This window comes from Temnothorax curvispinosus, unplaced genomic scaffold (genome assembly GCF_003070985.1).
Source record: "Temnothorax curvispinosus isolate PA1 unplaced genomic scaffold, ASM307098v1 QBEX01011365.1, whole genome shotgun sequence".
NCBI classification, from domain to species: Eukaryota; Metazoa; Arthropoda; class Insecta; order Hymenoptera; family Formicidae; genus Temnothorax; species Temnothorax curvispinosus.
In genome coordinates this window covers 45,193-69,134 of record NW_020221145.1, presented here as the reverse complement: position 1 = coordinate 69,134, position 23,942 = coordinate 45,193, and the positions used below count along the sequence as shown (strand labels likewise).

Below are 23,942 nucleotides of genomic sequence, written 5' to 3'. Positions count from 1 at the left end.
ATGACCTAATTTGTTTTCAATGAGAGATATCGGGTGTCGCGATATAAATTTGCTGATAATTACTTCAAGGTTTATAGTATATTATCGTTATATTTTATACTTTATCGATAAACCAAACATTAAGAAATGCAAGCAAAGTTATATAAATGCTTAAGAAATAAACAGAAAAGAACATAGTGTCAAATAAAAAATTAATGTATTATGTACTTCTATATACGCAACAATCTATATAATTTTCTTATAAGAATTTCAACTTTTTATTTTAACTTTTTTTTTTGTTAAACTATTGCATAAATGACTTCATTCAAGCAAGTTTTCTTCGTTTGACGCATATATCTTATTTCAAGATTATAGATTGTTACGTATATAGGAGCATATATAAGTCTTTATTTGATACTTCTTTTTTTTCTGCCTTATATGCCCTAATATGTGTGAAGTTGCACGTATATTAGGGCATATTCGGTGCTTCCCGTCTAAATTTTCGTGCATCATGACTGTTGGTTTGAAAAACATTATTGTTGCATTATTAATTATTATATGTTATATAGTACTGTTATTAGTAAAAAAAAATTAATCTATCAAACCGCGAAATGTCGCTTTCAGTTACTTTTGAGGCAGTCATCGCCGTTTCTCGAATACCAACACGATGCACCGCGGATATTTGGTGGCAAAGCACGCGGCCCGAATACGCGTACAAATTTATGTGCCGAGGCACTTACGATCCCCCGTGCGCTCTACAAGTTTCAGGAAGCGGGAAGAAAGAAAAGGAAAAGATTTAATTTGTCTTTCTCGCGCCGCGCGCGCTTTTGTTCGTCTTCGGCCTTGCGCTCAGTGGCATTGCCTCTTTCCTCATTGTGACGGAGGGGTTTGCCAGCTCGGTACTTATAACCGATGACGATGTAGCTGTGACGTGGCTAAGAATAATGTTAAAGCCATTGTCTCGCTAAATCTTAAGAATTATTTGCGCGGTGAGGATGTCTGCGAAGCTTTATCGAAAAAAAAAACTAATCTAGGGACATTCTCCTAAAAAAATTGTCGATTGCGAGAGACACAAAGAAAATAACAAATTGGGATAAACAAAGATAAAGGAGGAGATATCGTAGAGAAGCATGTTAAAGCCATTTCATAAATTTTCATAAATTCTAGAAAGGATTATTTGGAGAGAACGACTATACAAAGCTTTGTCGAGAAAAATTAATCTAGCGGGACATTTCTAAAACAACTCGATTGTGAAGAATACAAAGATAAAAACTTAGGATAAACAAGAAGAATAAAGGAGGCGACATGGCAGAGAATAATGTTCATGTTATTGTCACGTACATCTCTAGAATTATTTGCGTGAATAACTATAAAGCTCTTTGTCGAGGAAAAGTAACTTAGGGACGTCTAAAATAACTCTCGATTGCCAAGAAACACAAAGGAAACAAACAATTAGGATAAACAAGAATAAAGGAGAAAAGTGAAGGAAACATCGCGGAGAATGCTGTGCGAATTATTAATTAAATGTCGTTTAATATTCCATTCGCGCGGAAAAACGTCCGTTTTTGACGTCTCATCGACGTGGTATCGCAGCTGTCAAAATTTCACGTGTCGCGTCCGTCCCCGCGTTGTCGGTCGAGTTCGGCGAAGAGAGCGCAAAAGTGGGGTTAAAGCCCGATTAAGTTGGGGCTTGCGGGTCGAGAGAGAGAGAGAGAGTGGAGGGAGAAATTGCTTTTCGACGGATTGTGCAAAACAGCACGGTTGTTTACTCGCATCTATCCGCGAACGTCGAGTGCCGCGCGATAATTTCGGAGCAAACATATCTGTACAATATTTACAATCTTTCGCGTAAACGATTCGCCTGTCGATTCTCTTTTGTTAATGATCTATCTTTCAAGATATCGTGTCCATCCGAGAAGAAGCGAAAGAGAAATAGAGGGAAGAGAGCGAAGCTGGCTCTCTCTATCTCTACAAGCTTCGCTCGCCTCGTCGTCGCGAGGAGGCGAGCAAGTCATTCGGTGATCGCGTGTTCCGGCGATATCCAGTTTACTCCGCGATGTGTGTTTGGTACAGGAGATATCGTGGCGGCGCCACGAATTACGCGAACGCGCGCGCGCGCGCGCGCGAGGCACGACGGGCGAAACTGGAATTAAACGTCGAGTAATCGCCGCGTTAAAACCCGTCGCCGTGCCACCTGTCCCGGCGTCCCCCGGTCGCAGCGCAGCGCGTAGGAGTGTTGCATTGGAAACACCTTACGGGGAAGGTTTTGCTCGGCGGGTCTTGTAGTACTAGAAAGCCTCGCGCGGGGGCGTAGCGAGCGCGCGGGTGCCCCCTACTCCCCACCTTCCCTTCTTCCTCTCCTCTCTCTCTTCCTCTCCCCCCTCTCTACCACCCCTTTCTTATCCACTCGTTTTCCTCGCATTATCGCCTCACTTCACTTCGGTGCCGTCCACTGGACTATACCGTGGCGTTTTCTGAACGCAGCTGCTCCGGTCCCTCCCTTTCCAGCTCTCTGTCCTCGCAACGCATTTTGTATGGCGATTTTTTATCGTGAGACCGACACAAAGAGAATCGCCCGGGAGATAAAGAATTTCTTTAATCTTGCGCGATTAAAGGCCGGACACACGTAGTGTTACAATGTGTTTCTTAAGTTTGATATTTGTTAAAGCTGGACTTTTTGGGCACAATGGAAAGTTTAAGAAATGATATCTTGCTACACACACACACACACACACACACACACACACACACACACACACATGCGTACTTTATATTGCACTTTGCAGTCATCTATTAAGGAATAGTGAACTTTGACAATTCTTAGTTGAAGCATTTTATTTATGAGACAGTGTACGGTCATAAGTCAAGTCTTTGAATATCCCGATTAAGCGAACACGCGATTACGCCGATTACGCATGATCACGACGGCTAAATTTTATGCAAATGCCACTCTTATCAGAACAAAATAAAAAAAATTTTCTGTTTGATTATATATATCTGATGCAATTAATGCCAATGTTACTTGGACTCGTGGCCAAGTCTTTAAGTCTTTGGCATTTTTTTAGATCGTGAAAATTTTGCGTACGATTCAAAAGATTACCGTCCCGAGATGAATTAAATTCTTCAACATATATCCGCGTACATTCATCTCGAGATACAATCTTCATCCTTAGATGAAGCTTTTACATCTTAAACTTATGCAATAATTTTTGAACGATTAATAAAACGCAAAATTTTCTTATTTATTTGTGAAGATTATATATTTATGTTATATGTGTATATAAAGAGTATATATTTATTATTGCATAAAAACTATTTGCGAGGTGTGCAGATATCAAGAATTTGAATGTTCGAATGACGGAAATTGACTCAAAGTTCTCCCTTTCTTTTCGGATTAATTACCCTTATTTATTTTACTTTTTAAAGATACTATAGGCGTGAATTACGCATTTCAATTCGGCGTACTTATAATTCGCCCAGTTACCCGATATCGATAGAAACTCCGTCAGACGTTCGATCGAACGTAAACTTTCAACTACTATTTCGGTACGGTTCTATATGCGCGTTCTAATAATTTTTTCCCGATCGAGACGGCTGACCCAATTCCTAACCTCCTGCGACCCCTTATAACCGATAGGGAAGAGGTACCATTTGATTCAGAATAAAGATACTCTTTAAGCAGTCGGGTTTTAATAATACCCAAATCCTGGAAAGTGGGCCGATTGCTCGTTTGGCAGATATCTCTCTCTCTCTCTCGCTCCATTTTCGATTAATAATTTTATTTACCCATCGCATTCATTATGAGAAAATATAGCCGAGTCTTTAATATCTTAAAATCTTGACCTACAATACAGGTATAATATTTCGTGAGTTAAAAATTGTGAGAGCATATCGACGTAAGTATGAATTATAAAAAAAAAAAGATCGATTTCAAATTGGTCATCAATTAATCATAAATTTTATAAGGTCGGAACCCCTGGAGCGTATAAATACTATAAATAATACATGAAAACACTTCTATATAGATATGTAGGATTGTAGCGCTATATTGTACGCGCTTGAATCTTGCAAGACTAATTTGTAGAAAAAGTGTTATGCTTCCGCTCGCGTTGATTGATCTATAAACTCGCTAGCTTTTCATTAACTGTGCTCAAAAGATATAAATGTTGAAACTTAAATATATCGCCCCCATTCTGCGCACCTAATTAAAATTTGATTATAATAAGGTAATTTGTGTCACATTCAAATATACTCCTGTTTCCTTCTCAATTAGAGAATAAAGCTAATAATAAAACAGATCGATGACCCAGCTAGCGATTCAAATGTCTCACTTAATCTCGTTTCAAGACAACCCGATCAAGATTTGCAAAGCTGTGTTTATCCGTACGTGAGTAAGCTAGATTGATTTTCGAAAATGTTTTTGAATCGCATCTCATTGACATTAGATCAAGCGACCCAGATCCATTTTTAGGCCACATAATAATATTACGTCTGTGGCACAAATCCTCCGTGCCGTAAAATATCTTTTCGCTGCGTAAAAAATTCATCCTTGCATAGAATCTCCTAAATAGCTCGCGCGCGGCCGACAACGCGCGGTCGGAGTTCGGAGTATCGAAAAAGTGGACTTGTCCCGCTTCGCGGTTCGCGGCATCAATTGGATTCAATTGAGGAGCCAATCGCTCGCCGGGGCGCGTTCCGAAACCGCCGCCGCCGCCGCGTGCGCGCGAGAGCGCGCCGCATACGAAATCGTGAGAAGCGGGCCCGGATCAAATTTTCAGCCGAAGAAATTCTCTCGCCGAAAGGAGTTTGCGCTCGCGGGGAGAAAGCGCGGAAAGTGCCTCCCCCGGAGGGAGGGGGTATTTGGTGGTAGTACCAGCCGAGCGCATGCTGAGCGGCGGCGATGGCGAGCGGTTGCGGTTCCCCGTCCACGATCGGCGCTGAATGCGCCGTCGCCGCCGCCGCTGCGGCAGCAACCACCACTGCCTCTGCCGCCGTCGGCCGTCGTTGAACGCGCGTCTGCCGCGCTGTGCCGTATCGCGTCGCCTCGCGCGCGCCTGGCGGTGTGCCGTGCCCGCCGTGCCGTCGCTTACGCGTCCGCCCAAAAGCCCCAGCGCGCGCCTGGCCGCTCCGCGCGATCGCCATCATGAAAACATTCGCCCGTCGTTATCGTTGTTTCTCCTCCGTCCTTGCGGGCTGCAGAGCGCGGATCGGAGGGTAATATCGAGCGCGTCGGGCGTTGGGTGCCGGGATCGTCCGCACGATCCGCGCGCGCGAGAGACCCACGGACACGTTGTAGCGCCCAACGACACGCACCACGGCTCCGTCCGCCCGTCCACTCCACCGTCGTCGCCGCGCACGGAAACGCGAGGCCCTGAAGGCAGCTCCGTTTCGTCGTGATTTCGCGTGCCGTGCGAAGTGCGCCGCGAGAGGATTGTAAAACGAGAGTGAGAGAGAGGGAGAGAGTGTGTGTGTGTGTGTGTGTGTGTGAGCCAGCGCGACGGAAGAAAGAGACGGGCGATCCTCTGTCGACAGTTCTATTGTGCGGGGGGTGTCCGCGGATCGCGATAAGGATACGGCCGCCGCCACTTAAATGCCTCGCACAAATTTCTACTCCATGTTGTGCATCGGTTGCGACACGGCTGCGTGTTGGAAAGTGAGTAATATCCCGAGTATCGCGCTCTGCGCGATCACACGCCTTTCCTCGGGGGGGCCCCCTGGCCCCTGGCCCCTCTGGTTTTGTCGCGGAGAGCGAAAAGAAAGGGAAAAAAAATGTCATCGCCAAGATGACGTAGTAAAAATTCCTAGGAATCGTTTCCCTTCTTCCTCTCGCCCTCTCGCTCGCTCCCACCGTGGGGTTTCTCGCCTTCTCTCCCTCGCTCCCACCCGGGGTTCTCACCTCCTCGCTCTCTCGGTCGCCTCGCGTTTGGGCTCGCAGTTGGGGCCATCCGAGTCTCCTCTCTGTCTCTCTCCCTCTCTCTCTTTTTCTCTCTTTCTCCTTCTCTCTCCCATTGTTGTGTCCTTTTGTTGAAATTTCGGTTATTATCGAGTGCCTCGGCGTGTCCGCAGATTGCAGATCCCAAGGGCATGCCTCGTTGAGAAGATATTTATGTTCTGACCTTGCACGACGCAGGAAGTAGGCTAAGTCGCCGATAGGTCCCATTTTCTTTTCTCGCCAGTTCGCATCGTGTTCTGACATTTTCGAAAACTCACCTGCTTTTCTTCCCTGAACACGCTTGTCACGATCGCCGAGAGGTAACGCGGCTATTTTGGATTTTCTCGCGTTGAGTGTGATCTTTACACGCGGCCCTAGTGCGGTTCCTGTTGGTGGGACAATTTTATTGTTCACATTTATCTCTTTGTCACGAAAAAGAGATGTGTCAAGATAATATACCTCGTGAATTAATTGATGAAATACCACAAGCTTCGTATTTTGTAAACTGCAACACTCTTTGTTATCTTGTTTCGATTGTGATTTGGCTTCGTCATTCTCGTTTATGATGTATTTTAACTTGTAACGCACTTAATATTCTCTCAAAGTAATATACAATGTTTATATACTCATTTTTATATACGCTGTTTATATACTCATGTGCGAGATAATTGTTTGACATGTTTAAATACGAGATGTTAATTGATATTTTATTTTTTATATCCTCCGCTATTAATCGCACGATTTATTTGTGACAGGTGAGTACATGGTGACACACGGTTGCAGAGGAGCAATTGGGAAGAGAGCCGCAGCAAAGGACTACACCTAGTTATCTTACACCAAGCTGACTGCAACTTTCCACTGTTTCTCAAGGCAGTGATCGCAACTAGGATTTATTAAACGGGAATTTTCTTGATTTAACGAAGAGACACTGACACACAAAGACGACAGTTATGGAACGAGAGTCAAATCCTATGCAAGCTCTGTGTCGCAGTGGCTGTGGATTTTATGGCTCGCCAGCTACTGATGGCCTTTGTTCCCTATGCTATAAGGAAAATCTAAAAAAGAAGCAACAACCACCAGTGTCAGCTGCCACCGTACCAACCTCACAGACTGTCTCCAGCAACGCTGGCACGTTGCAAGGCAGTTTCGGTAGCCCAGCAGCAACAGGAACGACGGCCCAACCTACCATTCCTACTATACCTCAGTCAACGTCGGATCTGCCCAGTCCCAAAGAAGTGAGTATTACCATGATTTCTTCATAGCTATTCTGCACAAACGTAACGCCTTTGTTCTTTCAATTAATTTGCAGAAAATAGCGCTTATAAGCAGTCCTGAACCCGCAAGGTCGTATACATCAAATTGTTTTTAGTCTGTAAAACATATACTTTGAAAACGGCAAGAGGAAAGAATATTAGAATATTGCTAGACTGAACTTTACAGAGACATTAAAATGCAACATTGCATATATGTATTTATTGCTTCTTTTGCATTGTTTTAATAAAAATTTCTTGTAGAAATACGCGGACTGTAGACAAGAAATTATATGATTACCTATACTCTACAAAAGTAGATTATCTGTCTTTCACAGATTATCTGTCTGCGAGAAGAAAATGATGCAACACATCTAATTTATATTGAAACAGTTGTTTCTGATATTGATTATGATATTTATGATATTATGATAAAAATCTCATTGAACATCTGCACATGTCTTATTTGTTATTTATAACTTTTATAAATGATATAGATGAATTTTTATATCTAATTAACGATCAATTAGTATAAGGATTTATGTGTTTTTGATAATAATCTCTATATATATATATAATATAATATAATAATGAACATTTTTCCATTAAATTTGAAATAGATATAACGGAAATTTGAGAAATATAAAAGATATAAAGGAAATTTTAAGAGATAATTATAATAATAAATAATTATTTTCATCGTTCTTACAGTATGTCTTATACTTTTGTCAATCAGGTAAACAGAGAAGATCAGGAAAGTGAAGTAGGTGTAAGCAGTGCGGTAGCTGAAGGTTCATCGGCGAGTAGTGGCGATGTAGACGACTCCTTTGATGGCAAAGAGACTGATAAAGAATCTAAGAAGAAGAAAAATCGTTGTGCTGTATGTCGCAAAAAAGTTGGTTTGACCGGTAAGTGTCCATGTAATGTAATGTAATTAATTAGTAATGCAACGAATTAGAGTTGTTTTCATGATGATGAACTTTCAGGATTTGAGTGTCGTTGTGGAGGACTATTTTGCGCCGTGCATCGATACAGTGACAAGCACGATTGCAAATTCGATTACAAAGAAATGGGCGCTCAAGAAATTCGGCGCAACAATCCAGTTGTTGTTGGTGAAAAAGTGCAAAAAATTTGAACTATTTAGTGTGTAGTCGTTGGGAAAATGGTTATTATAACTATATAAACAAACAGAATATAAAAGAAAAACACGCAGAAAACGAGATAAATTATCTGGCAGCTGATTTGCACGTCGAGGGGTGAAACGAGCGAGCGTGTAAGATCGTGTGCGAGAGCGAGAGAATGAATGTGTGTGTGTGCGCGCGCGCGCAAGAACGACAGTAAAATTGTTTTGTAGCTGAATGCCGAGGAAGGGTATAGAAAGAGAAAAAATGAAGAAGAAAAGAAACGAATATCAGACAGAACAAATAAACGAAAGATTGCAAATTAGAATGTGTGCGCGTGAGTGAATGAAATTCGTAATTGGATGCCAGTGCCATGTAAGTTTCAGATTGTCATCTAGTGAGAGAATTTTAATTGAGAATATATCTGGTTACTAACTGCTGCCAGCTTACTACTATTATTACCTATTATTATCTTCATGATTATTACGGATTATGATTATTCTATATTATGTTTATTAATTTACTTAAATAGAAAATTTTTTGCGAATATGAAGCTCGTTTTACGTAAAGGCAGAACTCTTGGTGCGGTCAGTCGGTCCAGGACGTCTTAAGAGTTTTGGTTTGTTCGAGAAATTTTATACATTACTGTTTCGTTTATATATCAAAAAGTAAAAAATAGGGAATGTTGCTTAGGTAATGGCTGACGTTGATGGGTGATCACAATCTTAGGTTAATAATTAGTCTATAATTATTAAGTATATTAGTCTATTGATTCATAAATAATGCAATGAAGTATAAGTAGTACTGTGTGTTTATGTCCAATTTCACGTGAATATAACCAGCAATTATTACTCATTAAATATGTTTCAACCTATATTGCAAATAATTATTTACACTACGGCCGCCAATCTGGGATTTGTAAATTAAACCCCTCTTTAACGTATTTCTTCGATTTCTCTTAGAACAATATAAATGAATTGTTAATGGTTGAAGTCGATTAGTTTACTCGTTTCCTTTATTTTTGCTTGTTTTGCGAGTTTTGTAGGGTAGCTGCGCGAGGTATTCCGGTGCTGCACAGCAGCGCATAATGTAAGAGTAAATGATTAATAAAATGTCTAGAGAGGCCGGGCATTATATGAACGACGAAAGATAAGAGAACTATTAAAGTTTGTAAAGTGTGAACGTATACTAAAAACCGTGCGCGAAGGATATTACACTGATAAATTTTATAATCCACGTACATACTTCTATTTTTCTTCTTCGCGCTCAAAACTCGTGCCGAACTTTTCATTTTTTCCTTTCTCGCCCGTAAACACCTTATACATGTTTGTAAAGTTATAGCATACGCGAAAGGGTGCTATAGCTGTTCAACTTTCTTCTACTCCTGTAAAACAAGATGAGTGAAAACGATAAAACTGCGCAAATCACACCTCACGTATAGGTCAATTCCTTAAGAGCTTCATGGAGTGGGTTTGAATTTTTCAAGAAAAGAATATATTAAAAAGAAATACACACTGCGACTTCCCAATTTCGCGTGAAACAAAGTAACAATGTCTCCTATCTTTCTTTTTCTTTATGTTATCCCGAGACAAAGCGCTTAATCTAAATTGTGCTGCCGTGCTTTTACTTCTCGTTTTGTAATTAGTGGACTTGTATAAAAGTGAATATTATTCGCCTAAAAATTTATTTTTGCGTCGCCTCGAAAAAAAAAAAACATGTACATCAAATATCTTATTATTTTCGATAAATATATAAAGCGTTCTGTTAAATGTGTAATCGTAAGGGTCTGTCAGACTTTTTATGTGTCTTTTCTTTCTTCAGGCTTAAGCAAATACGTCGCATTAGTTATCCCGTATTAGTTACCAAATATACTTCACGCCGTCGTCGCCGAAAGTACTCCAGCCGCGAACGAGTTTTCTCTTCGAACACACGCGCAGCGAATCGCAGCTGAATTTCCAAAAAATTACCTAGAAATTAAGGCAATCGAAAACGGATCTTTCGTTGATGGTCATCGATAATTCGCATCGGGCACGATTCTTCGCGATCTTTACGGGACGACTTATATATATGCGCCGACTTCACATAGACAATATATACATATATATACATATATATATCTATATATATATACTTTTATCTTGTATCAAGATATTGTTGTCGATGAATATGTTCTTTTTTCCTTTTTGGCGCACCTTTTTAAGAACGCTGACGAGAGAAATCAGAATCGTGTATAGAAGAAAAAAAAAACGCACACCACACACGTAGACACACAATTACATTCACACATATACACGTTACACATACACAGACACCGATTATCAGTAATATCGACGGAATGGTTGCCTTCAGGCCTTCATCCTATTTTAGGCATAGCATATTTTTCTAACGTGTATCGCAATATCGGAATAATCTTGCCTAGCGAGAGCGATCGAATGATAGGAGGAGAAAGAGGGAGAGAGTGATTGAAGGAATGCGTATGTGGAGAGATTAAGTGATGCCTGGGGAGAGTGAGGCAGAGGAATGCGTGCAGGAACATAAATGATTTATAGAAGACGAGAGAAAGAGAGATTGAGAGAGCGAGAGAAAGAGAGAGAGAGATAAACAAAAAAGATTTATCAGCGACGATCGTACTCGGCTGACTATATAAGGACGTAACACGATGCTTGTAATTATTACGATTGATATTAGTACGTTTAAGCTATTAAAAAAGTAACATCAACTTTAATATATTATATGATTACAATTACCATCCTTTGAAAATGCTTTAGACATTTAGGTTTCACGTACGTAAAGAAAGTTAGTGTGCTCCCTACCTACGCTCTTTCCTCTCTTTCCCCTTTTTATCCCTCCTCCTTCTCCCCCTCGTCCCTTTCGTCCTCTCTTTCCTCCTGGCCCTACACGGGACCCTTTTGACAGTTCTCGAAATGTTTATAATTATAGCGGACTATATTTATGTATATTTAAAAACAAAATATATATAAATGCATCGCCCCTAACGAAAGCCGGAAATCGTTTTTTGTGTGTTCTCGACTACTTTATATAGAGCTCTTCAACTTAGCACCTCATCGAATTATATTGTAGCTGTACGCTGTACAAAGAAAAAGAGAGAGAGAGAGAGAGATATGAGGAAACATCTCCCGAAGTTTGAACGAGGTGCGACCTTATTTTCTCTGTAATGAAAATTTTTGCTGCAATAAACGGTTTATCTTTTACCACGCTGGATATACCCGATGACATATATATCTCGATCGAAATTCGTGCTTTTACACGTACGACAGTGCCTTTTAAAAATTAACAGCAAACATAAGCCGCATCGAACGCATTTTTTAAATAATATATTCACTCACAATTAAAAAATTGCTATTGTAAAAAAAACATATATATATATATATATATATATATCCATCGAAAAATATAACGCGATTAAGATAATACATAAGGGAATAGAAATATTTCTGAAATAAACAATTTTGCAAACAATCGGAAAAAGAAAACGGCGATGGATTATCGGAAAAAGAAGAAAGCGGAAGAAAAGAATTTTCTACATCGATAAAAATTCTGGGGGGTAAGAGGATATTGGATATTTGAAGGAAACAAGAAAATTATTATCTCTTTTTTATTAGAATTCGCTCTATACGTGCGAAATCACGTAAAACCGAGACTCTCATAAATGCCTCTTTTATCGTACTTGTATTACGTGAAAATCAACACCCGCGGTGAACAAAAAAATTTAAAGCAAAGGATAATAGGCATTACATGGTAATGATTTATTATATATAGTAATCTATGGGAGAGCAGCGGGCAATAAATTGACTCTGATAAAGATATACGCAGATATGTTTTCTTTTTTTTACTAGAAATTCATTGCATGATCGAAGCATTCTCATCTTCGTCGGAAACCGAAGTGCTTCAGCGAATTTACATTGAAATAACATTTATAGACATCCAACGCCATTTTATTTCGTAAGGTTTGGCGTCACGATTGATCGGAACATCGTGTCTCTATCATGCGAATTTGTATTTCATGACCTTAAAGCTGTATCCAGAAGAAACGTCCAATCACGTGCTAAAACGCACGTGTGGTAGAAAAAAATTAAGAAATAAAAAATAATGACAGCGTAGTTTGATCCAGATAAAGTCGGCTAATAATCTATTTGAAGAATCCAAAAGAATTCGAAACGCAGAACTGAACGTCGATTCTTCTCGATATATCGATCGATATATTCATCAGCACTCGTTTATTACTTCACATCCTCCACAGAGGTCCTTCACACTGTTGTGGTTGCATGGGTTGTTGGTTGTTGCGTTTTGTAAAAACGGTTTTTCAAGTAACAAAGTGGAGAAATACGGTTATCGAAGAACATTCTTGAAGAATTTTCGTGACGGACAAAGGTTTTCAATACGATAACCGCAATGTCGATCGGAGTTCCCATTAAAGTGCTTCACGAAGCCGAGGGCCATATTATAACCTGCGAAACGAACACCGGCGAGGTGTATCGCGGTAAACTGATAGAGGCGGAGGATAATATGAATTGTCAGATGCAGGGTATCACAGTGACGTACCGGGACGGCCAGGTCGGGCAGCTGGAGAACGTGTATATCCGCGGCTCGAAAATCAGGTTTCTCATATTACCAGATATGCTGAAGAATGCACCCATGTTCAAACGACCCGGCGGCAAGGGATCGGGCACAGCCGGCAGAGGAAAATCCGCTATATTGCGAGCCCAAGGTTTGTCCGTAATGCGGGATCGTTGTTCCTGTAAACGTCGTTCGAAAGAAGAAGTTTATATCCTGGAAAGACATGGATGAGACATTTGTAAAAGAAAGCGAAAAAATGACTAAGATATTAAATTGGACTTAGCTTAAGTTGGACAGAAAGAATGAATAGAACTATAATGTTAATATCTGTTTTAAAACGAATTACATTAGAATAATTAAAAAGGAAGTAATTATATGTCACTTGTCTCATTGGGAAATGATATTAATTAGGACTAGGATCAAGTTTAATGTGTACTTAACCTTCCTATATCCGCGCATTGGTCTGTCAGACCGACGATATACGTTTGCCTTGTTTTTTTTTAAATGGAAAACAAGGCAGACGTATATCGTCGGTCTGACAGACCAATGCGTAGGTATAGGAAGGTTAAAAATCTGAATCACATCCAATAATCAAACTTCATTTTCTAGGATTTGAATAATATTTATAAAAAATAATATTTCATATATTGTACTTGAATTGATCCTGACTAGTTAGTTTCGAATTTTAGAATGAATACTTGTAGGAATTGAAATGTGCTTATAAATTTCTATTGTAAAGAATCGAATCTTTGGCAAGTTTAGCGATTTCCTTTTAAAATCCTTTTTAATCCTTTTTATTTGCTAATTCTAATATAATATAATGCTTTCAGCTCGTGGCAGAGGAAGAGGGCAAAATCAAAGAGGCAAGGGTACTGGTTCGGCACCTTGGCTGAATCAACAGGGTCAACCGGGTGGATCTCAACCTGGAAGAGGCAGGGGATAAATTATAAGATGTGATAGTAAACAATATTTTCTGATTATTTAAGTACAGGTGTAATTTCATTCCCGTATTTTTGTATCATTTCGAAGCAATATATTTTTGCGTACACTCAAAATTGTGATTTATATTTCTGATACATGTGTGTGATTGATAATAAATCAACTATTCCATATATAATTTCACTATTAAGAAATTACGTCTTTCTTTGAAGCTAAATTAAAATCAAATAATGCTAGTTTACTATCTGTCTCAACATGACTGATAAAGTAGATAGAGATCAGTTCACCGATTTTATAATGCATGTAAAAATTTGACTTGTATGAAATACTAAATCTAACTTAAATATAAAAATCTAACTTGTATTGAAATATGGGTTTCTAAAACGAATTTCCATCTTTTTTATTTGCACTTCCAACTTTCCAGTCAAAGTTTTATAAAATTGAGGTGAGAGAATCAAGATCGAATGTAACTCCCATCGACTCTGAATTGCTCATTTTTATACAGAGCCATGTATTACCCCACGTTTAACTTCTGTTTTGAAAGATTATTTTAAATTCTGTCTATTTTATTCGTAGGCTTTGTTTCTATATGGCTGCGTTCGGGGAGCGAGCTATTAATTGAATCATTCTGTCTTCGTCGCTCATCAGGTGTAAAACAAGGATAGAATAAGCAATTAGCACTAATAGCGCGCTCCCCGAATCCAGCCTTTATAGGCGAAATAGAGATTAAAATAGTTTTAGTTTTTTTGAATGGTGCCAAATATACCGATTGAATATTGAAATAAAATCTAAAAATTCCCTCCAAGATTCCCTCCTCTCACCATAGTGTCCATCTAGCGGCAACTTGAGCAATTAATTTTTAACAGCATGCCAAGTTACTCCTTTCGTATACACGTGTTTTTTGACATAACCAATCTCCAGGGTTCCAGTGTTTGACTTGCTCCTTCCCAAAGGAGCAGAAACCAAAAAAAAAAAATCCAGTGTTTGACATAACCTATCTTGGTGAACGCGCAGCTGCAATTATGTTTAAACAATCTCAGCCGCAATTACTTAATGTAAATAGAAAACCTAGTCAGCCGAAGAGGCGAAGGAAAATCACGCTTGTCTTCGACGAGGAAAAGCGACGGTAATATTATCTCAGGAAGTCTACTTCTACTTTAGGAAGATACTTCCTCGTGTAGTCAACACACTAATTTATATTCACGTGTTCATGCGTTCAATTATATTAAATTTTCTATTCATAAGAGTTTTTATATTTACAGAGAATTTTTAGGAGGATTTCGTAAGAGGAAGCTAGAGCGAAAAAGGAAGGCTCAGGAGCAATTGCAGCAACAACTGAAAGAGGAACGAAAGAAAATTAAACAAGAAGTGAGTCATGCTTTCATTTGGAGAGCATCAAGACATTTCTCAAAGAATTAGAGAAAGCACGATGATATATTTCTTTTTTTCAGGCGCGAGAACGTTACAAGAAATCATTGTCGCATCACGTCGTCCCAGAGCTGGAAGAATTGTTATCTCGACAAGAATACGATCTCGAAGGTCATACAGTTAGTATTTTAGAGTTGAACGTTGCGGATCTCGCAGAAGGAAGCAAGTGGATAGGTGAAAACAAAATTACAGAAGAAACAGAAAAGCAAGATGACGACCAGTGCAGCGATGTCGACGACGACGATGAGATTGTGGGAATGTCGTTACAAAAGAAACCTAAGAAACAAGCGCAGCAAAACTCTAAATCCGATAGCCGAGAGATCAAATCTGCGAAAGAACTGAAACAAGAAGTTAAGAAAGCAGCGCTGAAACGAATAAAAAAGAGTAAAGCGTTTCAACAAAAGCAGAGACTGGAACAGCAAAAAAACAAAAAGCAAAGTAGACAAAAGTTGCAAAAAGCCCAGAAGCTGGCGCAAAAACGTGGCACTAAAAAGGGGACTAAAACGAGGAGTAAAAAGAAATCCGGACGTTAGGATATTTGACAAATTTACTGCACAAACTCTAAATAAATATAATAATAAATTTTGTAATTTTGCGAATATTGTGTACATATACAAACATGCGTTTATCACTTCTTCGTCTTTTCACCGCTTTTTGAGGCATACGGACAGATATCCTTGTTGAGACATTCCGAACACTTGGGAAATCGAGGTAGACAAGTTTCTTGACCAAATCCCACGAGGAGATGATTCACTTCGCTCCACAAAGGTTTGGGAAGCCAATCCTCCAACTCATTCCTCGTTTCCTCCGGCGTCTTGGTTGGCTTCCTCACCCATTTCAATCTGTTGCAAATCCTGTGAACATGTGTATCCACGCCGATGCCGGACACCTCTCCCCATGCAACTCGCATGCATAGGTGAGCCATTTTAGGGCCTACCCCTGGCAGCTCGCACAATTCTTTTACTGTTTTTGGTATGTCACCATCGTATTTATCTAGAAGGATTGTTGACGTCCTTTTTATGTACTGTACCTTTTTCTACAAAAAAGAAAAGAAATTACATATTTTTTAATATAAAAAATTACTTTTAAATCTAAAAAGATTGTAATGTACACAATTACATATTACTTAACGACTCAATTATTATGAATTAAAAATTAGTAAAAGAAAAACAAAGGTTTATAATATAATAGATAAATGGATTTGTATTATTTACAGAATTAATTCCACTTTCATATGTTAAGAAACTAAAGATGAGTTAAAAATTAATAGAAGGAAAGTTATAGGCTTATAATATAATTGATAAATGGATTTGTATTATTTACAGAATTATTCTATTTCATATGCCAAAGAAATCAAAAATGAATTAAAAATTAGTAAAAGGAAAACGTAGATTCATATTATTTACAAAATTATTCTATTTTTATATGAAGAAATTTAAAGTAAAAGTTAAATTCTAAAAACGTTTCGTAAATAAATAAAGCACTGGTCCTTACTTTCCAAAATCCAACTGGATGTATAAGTTTGCCTAGAACATCGTCGGGGGTAGCTACAATTATATCCGGCTGACAACCGTAAGTGTTCAGACGCTGCATAGCAGCGAACGTGACCTGATCCTTGGTCTGACTGCTCAGCATCAGAGCTACTAACGATTGATATCTAAACATCGTGGGACTAGCGTTACGATCCGTACACTTGTGGCAACCCATCGTGTCAACTGGAGCTGTCTCATCCTTTCTCATCTCTTTAATGTTTTCAAGCACGGTCTCCCAGTTCAGTGGCATCCATCGCTCTTCATCCTTGATATCCTTTAGGTCTGTCGATTGCTCTGCATTCTTATTTTCGACCTCACGTTCTTCAACTTTAACGTCCGCTACGTCTGTCGACACCGCCGCATCTTCGCGTTCTTTGGCGTTCATTTCATCATCCTTCGTAGCTTCATGCTCGATCTTGATCGGCGTACGTTTCTTCCTCGCCGATCTCTTCTCGCCGGCGAAGTAGGGCGACGTTTTCTCCGAGGAGTCCGCGTCGACGAGGGTCGTTTTGCCCGAACGTAAAGTTCTCGACGCCGCGAGACCGGCCAGCTTCAACCGTTTGTTCATCCTATCACGTGAGACACGTTACGGAGCTGTCGAATTAATTTCTATAAGTAACGAGAAGAACGTTTTTTCGTACTACCTGCGCCATTCGAAATTGACATAACCATTCCCGCTCGCGCTGGCCAGTCGAGGTTAGGACAGTTGTTCGTTCCTTGCAGCTGCACCGTGCTCAGCTGTTTGCACTTGAAACGAGATGGACACAAAATTAGATGGAGAGAAAAATTGAAGAGAAAAGGAAAGAAGAATTGAAAGCGCTTCTATTACAAGGAACAGATTTTAGACGAAGCAATAGGTAGTGCCATAAACAACAAAAAAGTTATTTCCATTTATATTATAATTTCCAAGCTTACAGAATTAATTTTTGAATTCAGGTACATTCTGTTTATTGCTGTATTGAAATCATTTGCGTTTATTCGCAACCAAATCGAAAGCAACTCGACCTATCAGTTATCACGATTCGTGAAACATTCCAGCAATATTGCTGGAAATCTGGATTGCGCTGTACGGGACTGGATTTCACTGGATTCGTCCGAAGTTGGCAGCATTCGCCAAACGAAACGTCAACATAACCTAACAAAAAGCCAAATTGATCTGACGTCGACCTTCGAGGTTTGGAATACGTGATATTTAATGCTTAATTTCATTATTTCGACGAAACACGATAAATTTGTCAAATAAATGATTGTAGCGAGGAGCGTCACGACTCACGAAAATGCATACGTCTGCTAATTTTATCCTACGCGGTGGTGACGCAGCGTTTGCCAACAGGCAGCGATTGTTGTTCGATCAGCTGTCCGTCGCGGAAAGCAAATGTAACAAACATGACAACTCCGAGGCGAACGAGGAGGCGGAGATGGTGGTCGAACGCGAGAAGAGGCCAGTCGCGAGCGACGACCGGAGGCAGAAGAGGGAGACGAAGAGATTTCGCGGCAGGGAGAGTATCTTCAAGCGTCCCGAGGGTCCGGCGCCGCGCGCCAATTTCAGAAACATTCCGGACCATCACAGAAACCCGCACAAGTGGGTCAGGTACAGCCTGGACGACGTGTCCAGCGAGGACATGACGGAGCGCAGCAACACGCAGGCCGCGATGTCGTTCCTGAGGGAATTGAAGGCTCGCAAGAGAAAGGAGGATATCGACGAACGCGAGGACGACGAGGAGATGGACGTCGAGCCCTGCGAATCAAGCGCGCGTGGTTCTACGGAGACGCGGTTCAAGTCCAAGAAACGTGCGTCGTCGCAGATCGCGTTCAGAAAGCCGCAGACGAAGAAGATGACGGACGATACTGGCGCGACAATCGCAGAGCCGGACGAGAGACCTGTATTCAGAAGCAGTAAGATCATCCTGCCGGAATACGTGATCGGGGAGAGGCCGAAGAGGACCACGCGTAAACAGAATCGGCCAGTGGTTAAGGTCGACCGCTCGAAGGAACTTAGATTAGACCATTTGCAAGAGCCGGATGAGGAGGAAGACGACTGAGGCCAAATGTACAGTGTATAAAATTATTCTACACAGATAAGAGAACGATCATGGATAATCATGGATATTCCCTTGATAGAAAATTCACAGGCATTCGTAAATTTTGTAGGCATGTATAAATATGTGAAGACAGGCGCTTATTAATCTCGTATTTATACAATATTTAGTACAAATAAGATTACATACTATATATTGCAAGTAAGGAACAAAATTCTCTCAATAATGTGAGATCTGTGTAATTATAGTAATTAAGCATGTAATTATCTTAAATTTGAAGATATCGACGTGTCTAATTATTTTAGCCACATTTTGTGTAATGTAAAAAAAGGAAATAGATGTATGTTTAGTTAACACATCAATATTATTGCTTTAAACAATATTTTATCATTCCTCGTTCATAGCAACGTTAAAAATCGGATGGCTTCTCTCCACAAGCGAGATGTCTTATAATATTTTATTTCAAGTGCAGAAGGTGCAACAGGTGCACTTGCTCCGACACCGAAAACAGTCGCAGTCGCAAACGGTCATTATTTGCTACTCCGAGTTCCGAGTGCACGTCGTGTGGCGTTAGGTTAGGTTAGGTGCGCTCGCTCGCTTCCGCGGGACCGTTCGCCGGCGGGAAGAAATTCGAGAGACTCGCGGAGGTTATGTCACCTGGGGCGACCGTCTGAGCTGCGTCGTGACCTCGGTAAGTGCCGTTCGCCCGAACGCCGACGTAACCGGCACCCGGGCGGCGTAGCGCGTTTTTGCAAGCGGGGAAAGGGGGTGGGGGGGAGGCGAGAGCCATAACCTGTACGCGTGCACCTGTGTCGTTTCGATTTTCAAAATGGCGTGCCGAGTGTGAGAGGCAGGGCGAGGACTCGCCGCGCCTCGTCGTCGTCGTCGCCGTCGCGACATCCGGTGTTACCCTGTCGTCGGGTCGCGAGAGCACGTGCGTACATACGGTGCCGCCTCGTGCGCGAAGTTGCCCCCCTCGTGAGAGAGACGTTATGCCATCGCACGCGCGCAGGACGTAGGGAAAGTCTTTTCTTCCACGTTTCTTTTCCTTTTCTTCTTATTTTTTTTCCTCTACCCTTCTGTTACTTTTCGTTCCTTGATGGAGATCCCGATGGAGATCTCGATGGAAATCTTCCTGACGGCGTTCTCCGTGATATTCAGTCTATTAATAGTGTTCCTCCTTGTTGTGATAGGTAAGCACACGTATCAGGGCGCTGGTGCCCCTAGTCACGACGTCCCGACGTAATTACGTCATCAGGGGGAAAAATAAAAACACGCGGATTCGGCAGACACACACACGAGTTTCTTGTTTTGTGCGCTAAGCGCAGATTGCGTGCCTGGTAACTGTAAAATGCGAATCGTGATCTTTAGACACCTAACTGCGTTCTAATGGTTTCTAAATTTAGTGCTGCGACACTCGTACATAGTGCTCACATTGTTTTTGTATGTCATCATGCAGTATATCGTTATCGCACAGTGATAAGCATATTTTTTTTGCATTATGTCATTTACATTTGTTTCCTTGAGTGGCGATAAAGAGCTTGCTATAGTATATTCAAGCACTAAATTATAGAATTTCATACATATATATGAAATTTATAATTCAAGCTGAAAGTTTGAAGTACATTTATATCATTAAAATGTTTAAATTGCTTACTTTAGTGACAATAAGATAGAGCGAGCAAGAGATAAGCGTTTCAATTATGTAAATATATTTCAAGATCTTAGCTTGAATTATAAAACTTACTGAATATATAATTATTGAAATCATGCATGTTTTATTTTGTTTTGTTTTTGCCTTATTACATACCATACATATAATATTCACACGATGATTTGTTTCAACAGGTTGGTACTTAGTCTGGACGTTCTTCCTATCACGATTCCGCTTCGTCAGAGAATTAACTGGGAATGGAATGAGCGAATCGTCGTCGGTTAACGATTTGAAGAACGGTCGCGCACGCATAAAGAAACTTCGCCGTGATTAAATATAATATATTGGAGCTCTGATAACCATAATAACGAACGAAATAATTGTATAAAGCAAAATTGAATCTTGGATATCACACGATAGAATATATCCGATCAAAATGTCTGTAAACATACGCTGTGCGACTACGGAAGACCTGCTGAATATACAGCATTGCAATCTGCAGTGCTTACCTGAGAATTACCAAATGAAATATTATCTGTACCACGCTCTCTCGTGGCCGCAGCTGAGTTACGTAGCAGAGGACGAGAAAGGAAGGATAGTGGGATACGTGCTCGCCAAAATGGAGGAGGACTGCGAGGACAATCCCCACGGACATATTACCAGTCTGGCTGTAAAGCGCTCGCACAGAAGGCTGGGCATCGCGCAAAAGTTGATGAATCAGGCCTCTCGGGCGATGGTGGAGTGCTTCGGAGCGAAATACGTTTCACTGCATGTGCGTAGAAGTAATCGTGCGGCTCTCAATTTGTACACGAGCAGCTTGCAGTTCGAGGTGTCGGAGGTAGAACCAAAATATTATGCGGATGGCGAAGATGCTTATGCTATGAAGCGTGATCTTACCAGCTTCCATCACGAGAAGGCTCTTAGAGACAGAGCGCACAAGGAGGGCAATGTTCACACACATTTAGGTAGATGCTGCGGCGATCACTCTTAGTCCATTCATCACCGCTGCTGACGAGACAGGATTGGATTCTTAATTCACTCGTTCGATGATGCAAATCTGAGAATAAACCCGCTGCATGTCTTTTTGCCAAGAAATGACGAGATGACGTCCGAGACTACGTGTCTGGGGGATTAATTAAAACTGATTATGAATACTTTGTTATTTCTTGCATGGGGCAAGAGCTTCTACTTATCAAAGTTTGACCTGGTACACTAGTAAAAATATTTTATATGTGACTGGAGGATACTTGTTAAAGTTTGCACGATACGGAGTAAGATTGAACTTTGGGACTGTTGTATTTTTCAGTTCACACAATGCGCAACGTAATTAAAACTTATAAATTGACTTATAAATATGTAAGAAATAAAGGATTCTTGAAAAGGGCAATCTATTCGATCTTGACTTTTTTTTCATCATAACTTTATTGAATGACTGCAACTGTAATTCATGTGTAACGCGCCAGTATGCAATATTAAATTGTTCAGGGCGTTGTCAAGCGTGTTGTTAAAAAGTATGGTAGAAAAAAATAATGTTTTACAGCACTGAAATGGGCTCAATTTATACAGTTCATACTTACACTTTAAAGTCGGATCTACGAATATTTGTCTCGATAGATATTTTCTTTGTCTTTTTCAATGTATTTTGGCTTAAAAATTATTTTTGACATTGCACGATATTCAAATAAGTTTACTCCACTAATGCATCTCGGATGTACTCTATTATGTTTGTGTATACATACTCCATTTCTGTAATAGGAATAATTATATTATGTATATATATATAATATGTATAAATATATCTATGTACAAATAAGGTCTTCTTAAGGTAACATAATTATTTAGTTTATAACGCATCTCGACTTTGCAAACAGCACAAAGGAGTCTTCAATGATAAAACGCAGGAATTGTCCTTGCGCGATTATACCGAAAAAATGATTTAAAGCGTCATTGTGATAAACCAATTTTCGATGTGTGATCAACGTTCCTTTAAGGAATCATCGCGCGCGCTACATCGAGAGTTTTCGTTTCTAATTTCTCTTTATCTAATCTTGTAATAGCTGCTCTCGGATATGTAGCTATCGTATGCTCTCGTAAGTTTATAGTAATACCGTTACGTATACATTTACGAGTGACCGCGAGGATGATTCACAACTATCGCGAAAAGATCATCCAGGTACAATGTATAAAAGGGGAAATCAGGGAAATGATGAGCTGATGCTCGCGTGGTTAGCGACGTTCATCAACCGGCGTTTTACAAAAAGGAGAAACCATTCCACTTAATGCTACAACACATATTTGAATACGATGATTCAACGCGGATGATAAGCACCTATCGATTCGACTATCATATAAATTTCTAAATATACAATTCTATCTATCTATATATGTATAACTGCCTGCCATATGCATTATAATTACAAAAACGCTTCGTCAATAAATTATAATACAAGTCTCGTAAACGAGGTTCGTGTATAAACGCTTCTCCATGCGCGATATGCTTGGGTATATAGTCTCTAAAAATAATAATAATAATAATAATAATAAATGTAAGATAAATGTAAGTCGCCTTCAAAGTCGCTTCGTCTCCGTTACACACAGTAAATCACATTAGTTAATCTAAATAAAATAAAAGAATCGAAAGAGAGATACTCCCATGAAACAAGGGAAATTCTAGATGCTCGTTAAAGCTGCAACAAAAACAGCCGGTCACATCTTAATACGCGGCTTCTTAATAACGTGCGTAATTCACACTTACAATTATATCTCCGTTGTTTCAACGAGGCGCGGTAAAACTCTAATAGATACAAAGTTGGGTGGTTCCGCGTGTTGAGCGAGTGCTGCAGTCAGCGAGCTATTTTTAAGTACACTTTCGCACGTGGAGAATGCCGTTAGAACAAGTGCGCCGCAAATTAGCGGAAGGATCGTATACATATACTTTTGGCCTCGACAGGCGTGAGCTTGAAGATAGCTGTAATCTCGGATCTTAACGTGAAGTTCTTTGCCTCAGTCCTTAAGATTCATTTTGATGTAAAAAAAAAAGTTTCGATGATTGTATTAAAAGTAATTCTATGATTGATCTATATAAATAGAAATGCAAAAGATAACCCAGGAGATAAAACGATAATTCTGAATGCGATATTCTTTAAACATTTGCGTTGTCGGTGTCAGTCTGCCACAGGATCTGCTAGATCTAATAAAAACATTCGTTCGTTCGCTCTATAAAAAAAGGCGTTATTGGTCTCGTTGTGCAAAAAGAGTCGCGAATATGCGAGTAGTTGCCGTGGAAATTTTTGCGCGTTAGCAGTTTACAAATTCGATCCGTCGCTGATTGCGGTTCACGGTGTGTGCGCTCGTGACAAATTCACCGTTATGGAAGAGCCTGGTAAAAAGGCCTGGGCGCTCGAAAAAGTCGTAACCCGGCGGTAAAAGCTTCGTATAAAATTCATTTAAAATTGTCTTCTAAAAAAACTGTCCGCAACAAGTAATAATT

At 40.1% G+C, this 23,942-nt stretch overlaps 6 protein-coding genes across 12 annotated transcripts; 5 read left to right on the top strand and 1 right to left on the bottom strand.

Moving 5' to 3' along the window:
• Positions 1 to 5,220: 5,220 nt before the first annotated feature.
• Positions 5,221 to 11,494, top strand: LOC112461418 (AN1-type zinc finger protein 5-like). Of its 2 annotated transcripts, none has more exons than XM_025026655.1 (4): positions 5,221 to 5,632; positions 6,667 to 7,146; positions 7,898 to 8,069; positions 8,148 to 11,494. In XM_025026655.1, exons 2-4 carry the CDS (start codon positions 6,862 to 6,864, stop codon positions 8,294 to 8,296), a joined length of 606 nt encoding a protein of 201 aa, XP_024882423.1. In that variant the 5' UTR covers positions 5,221 to 5,632; positions 6,667 to 6,861; the 3' UTR covers positions 8,297 to 11,494. The 2 variants fall into 2 exon arrangements, with proteins under 2 accessions (XP_024882423.1, XP_024882424.1); XM_025026656.1 differs by lacking the exon at positions 5,221 to 5,632 and adding an exon at positions 6,134 to 6,231.
• Positions 11,495 to 12,500: 1,006 nt separating this feature from the next.
• On the top strand, positions 12,501 to 13,915 carry LOC112461420 (small nuclear ribonucleoprotein Sm D3-like). Its single transcript, XM_025026661.1, has 2 exons — positions 12,501 to 13,011; positions 13,691 to 13,915. The coding sequence occupies exons 1-2, from the start codon at positions 12,696 to 12,698 to the stop codon at positions 13,801 to 13,803; spliced, it is 429 nt and encodes a 142-aa protein (XP_024882429.1). The 5' UTR covers positions 12,501 to 12,695; the 3' UTR covers positions 13,804 to 13,915.
• Positions 13,916 to 14,793: 878 nt separating this feature from the next.
• LOC112461424 (nucleolar protein 12-like) lies at positions 14,794 to 15,844 on the top strand. The gene is made up of 3 exons (XM_025026666.1): positions 14,794 to 14,925; positions 15,062 to 15,167; positions 15,251 to 15,844. Exons 1-3 carry the CDS (start codon positions 14,822 to 14,824, stop codon positions 15,758 to 15,760), a joined length of 720 nt encoding a protein of 239 aa, XP_024882434.1. The 5' UTR covers positions 14,794 to 14,821; the 3' UTR covers positions 15,761 to 15,844.
• LOC112461421 (endonuclease III-like protein 1) lies at positions 15,777 to 17,612 on the bottom strand. Of its 3 annotated transcripts, none has more exons than XM_025026664.1 (3): positions 17,429 to 17,573; positions 16,722 to 17,353; positions 15,777 to 16,263 (listed from the first exon to the last, which is right to left on the bottom strand). In XM_025026664.1, the coding sequence occupies exons 2-3, from the start codon at positions 17,325 to 17,327 to the stop codon at positions 15,856 to 15,858; spliced, it is 1,014 nt and encodes a 337-aa protein (XP_024882432.1). In that variant the 5' UTR covers positions 17,328 to 17,353; positions 17,429 to 17,573; the 3' UTR covers positions 15,777 to 15,855. The 3 variants fall into 3 exon arrangements, with proteins under 3 accessions (XP_024882432.1, XP_024882430.1, XP_024882431.1); XM_025026662.1 differs by adding an exon at positions 17,589 to 17,612 and having other exon boundaries at positions 15,778 to 16,263; positions 16,722 to 17,506; XM_025026663.1 differs by having other exon boundaries at positions 15,778 to 16,263; positions 16,722 to 17,328; positions 17,404 to 17,573.
• On the top strand, positions 17,590 to 19,149 carry LOC112461423. Its single transcript, XM_025026665.1, has 2 exons — positions 17,590 to 17,933; positions 18,013 to 19,149. The coding sequence occupies exon 2, from the start codon at positions 18,037 to 18,039 to the stop codon at positions 18,799 to 18,801; it is 765 nt and encodes a 254-aa protein (XP_024882433.1). The 5' UTR covers positions 17,590 to 17,933; positions 18,013 to 18,036; the 3' UTR covers positions 18,802 to 19,149.
• A 204-nt stretch (positions 19,150 to 19,353) lies between these two features.
• Positions 19,354 to 22,265, top strand: LOC112461419 (N-alpha-acetyltransferase 10-like). Of its 4 annotated transcripts, none has more exons than XM_025026658.1 (2): positions 19,354 to 19,489; positions 20,647 to 22,265. In XM_025026658.1, exon 2 carries the CDS (start codon positions 20,889 to 20,891, stop codon positions 21,441 to 21,443), a length of 555 nt encoding a protein of 184 aa, XP_024882426.1. In that variant the 5' UTR covers positions 19,354 to 19,489; positions 20,647 to 20,888; the 3' UTR covers positions 21,444 to 22,265. The 4 variants fall into 4 exon arrangements, with proteins under 4 accessions (XP_024882426.1, XP_024882425.1, XP_024882427.1 ...); XM_025026657.1 differs by lacking the exon at positions 19,354 to 19,489 and adding an exon at positions 19,529 to 19,991; XM_025026659.1 differs by lacking the exon at positions 19,354 to 19,489 and adding an exon at positions 19,998 to 20,138.
• The last annotated feature ends 1,677 nt before the right edge of the window (positions 22,266 to 23,942 follow it).

Bases quoted from the DNA above. Each gene is read 5' to 3' on its own strand.
- LOC112461423 (XM_025026665.1), top strand. From the start codon at position 18,037: ATGCATACGTCTGCTAATTTTATCCTACGCGGTGGTGACGCAGCGTTT.
- LOC112461419 (XM_025026658.1), top strand. From the start codon at position 20,889: ATGTCTGTAAACATACGCTGTGCGACTACGGAAGACCTGCTGAATATA.
- LOC112461418 (XM_025026655.1), top strand. From the start codon at position 6,862: ATGGAACGAGAGTCAAATCCTATGCAAGCTCTGTGTCGCAGTGGCTGT. The intron at 7,147-7,897 runs GTGAGTATTACC...TTTGTCAATCAG, and splicing joins ATCTGCCCAGTCCCAAAGAA to GTAAACAGAGAAGATCAGGA. The intron at 8,070-8,147 runs GTAAGTGTCCAT...ATGAACTTTCAG, and splicing joins CAAAAAAGTTGGTTTGACCG to GATTTGAGTGTCGTTGTGGA.
- LOC112461424 (XM_025026666.1), top strand. From the start codon at position 14,822: ATGTTTAAACAATCTCAGCCGCAATTACTTAATGTAAATAGAAAACCT. The intron at 14,926-15,061 runs GTAATATTATCT...TTATATTTACAG, and splicing joins TTCGACGAGGAAAAGCGACG to AGAATTTTTAGGAGGATTTC. The intron at 15,168-15,250 runs GTGAGTCATGCT...TCTTTTTTTCAG, and splicing joins GAAAGAAAATTAAACAAGAA to GCGCGAGAACGTTACAAGAA.
- LOC112461421 (XM_025026662.1), bottom strand. From the start codon at position 17,327: ATGAACAAACGGTTGAAGCTGGCCGGTCTCGCGGCGTCGAGAACTTTA. The intron at 16,264-16,721 runs GTAAGGACCAGT...TCTTTTTTGTAG, and splicing joins ATCCAGTTGGATTTTGGAAA to AAAAAGGTACAGTACATAAA.
- LOC112461420 (XM_025026661.1), top strand. From the start codon at position 12,696: ATGTCGATCGGAGTTCCCATTAAAGTGCTTCACGAAGCCGAGGGCCAT. The intron at 13,012-13,690 runs GTTTGTCCGTAA...TAATGCTTTCAG, and splicing joins CGCTATATTGCGAGCCCAAG to CTCGTGGCAGAGGAAGAGGG.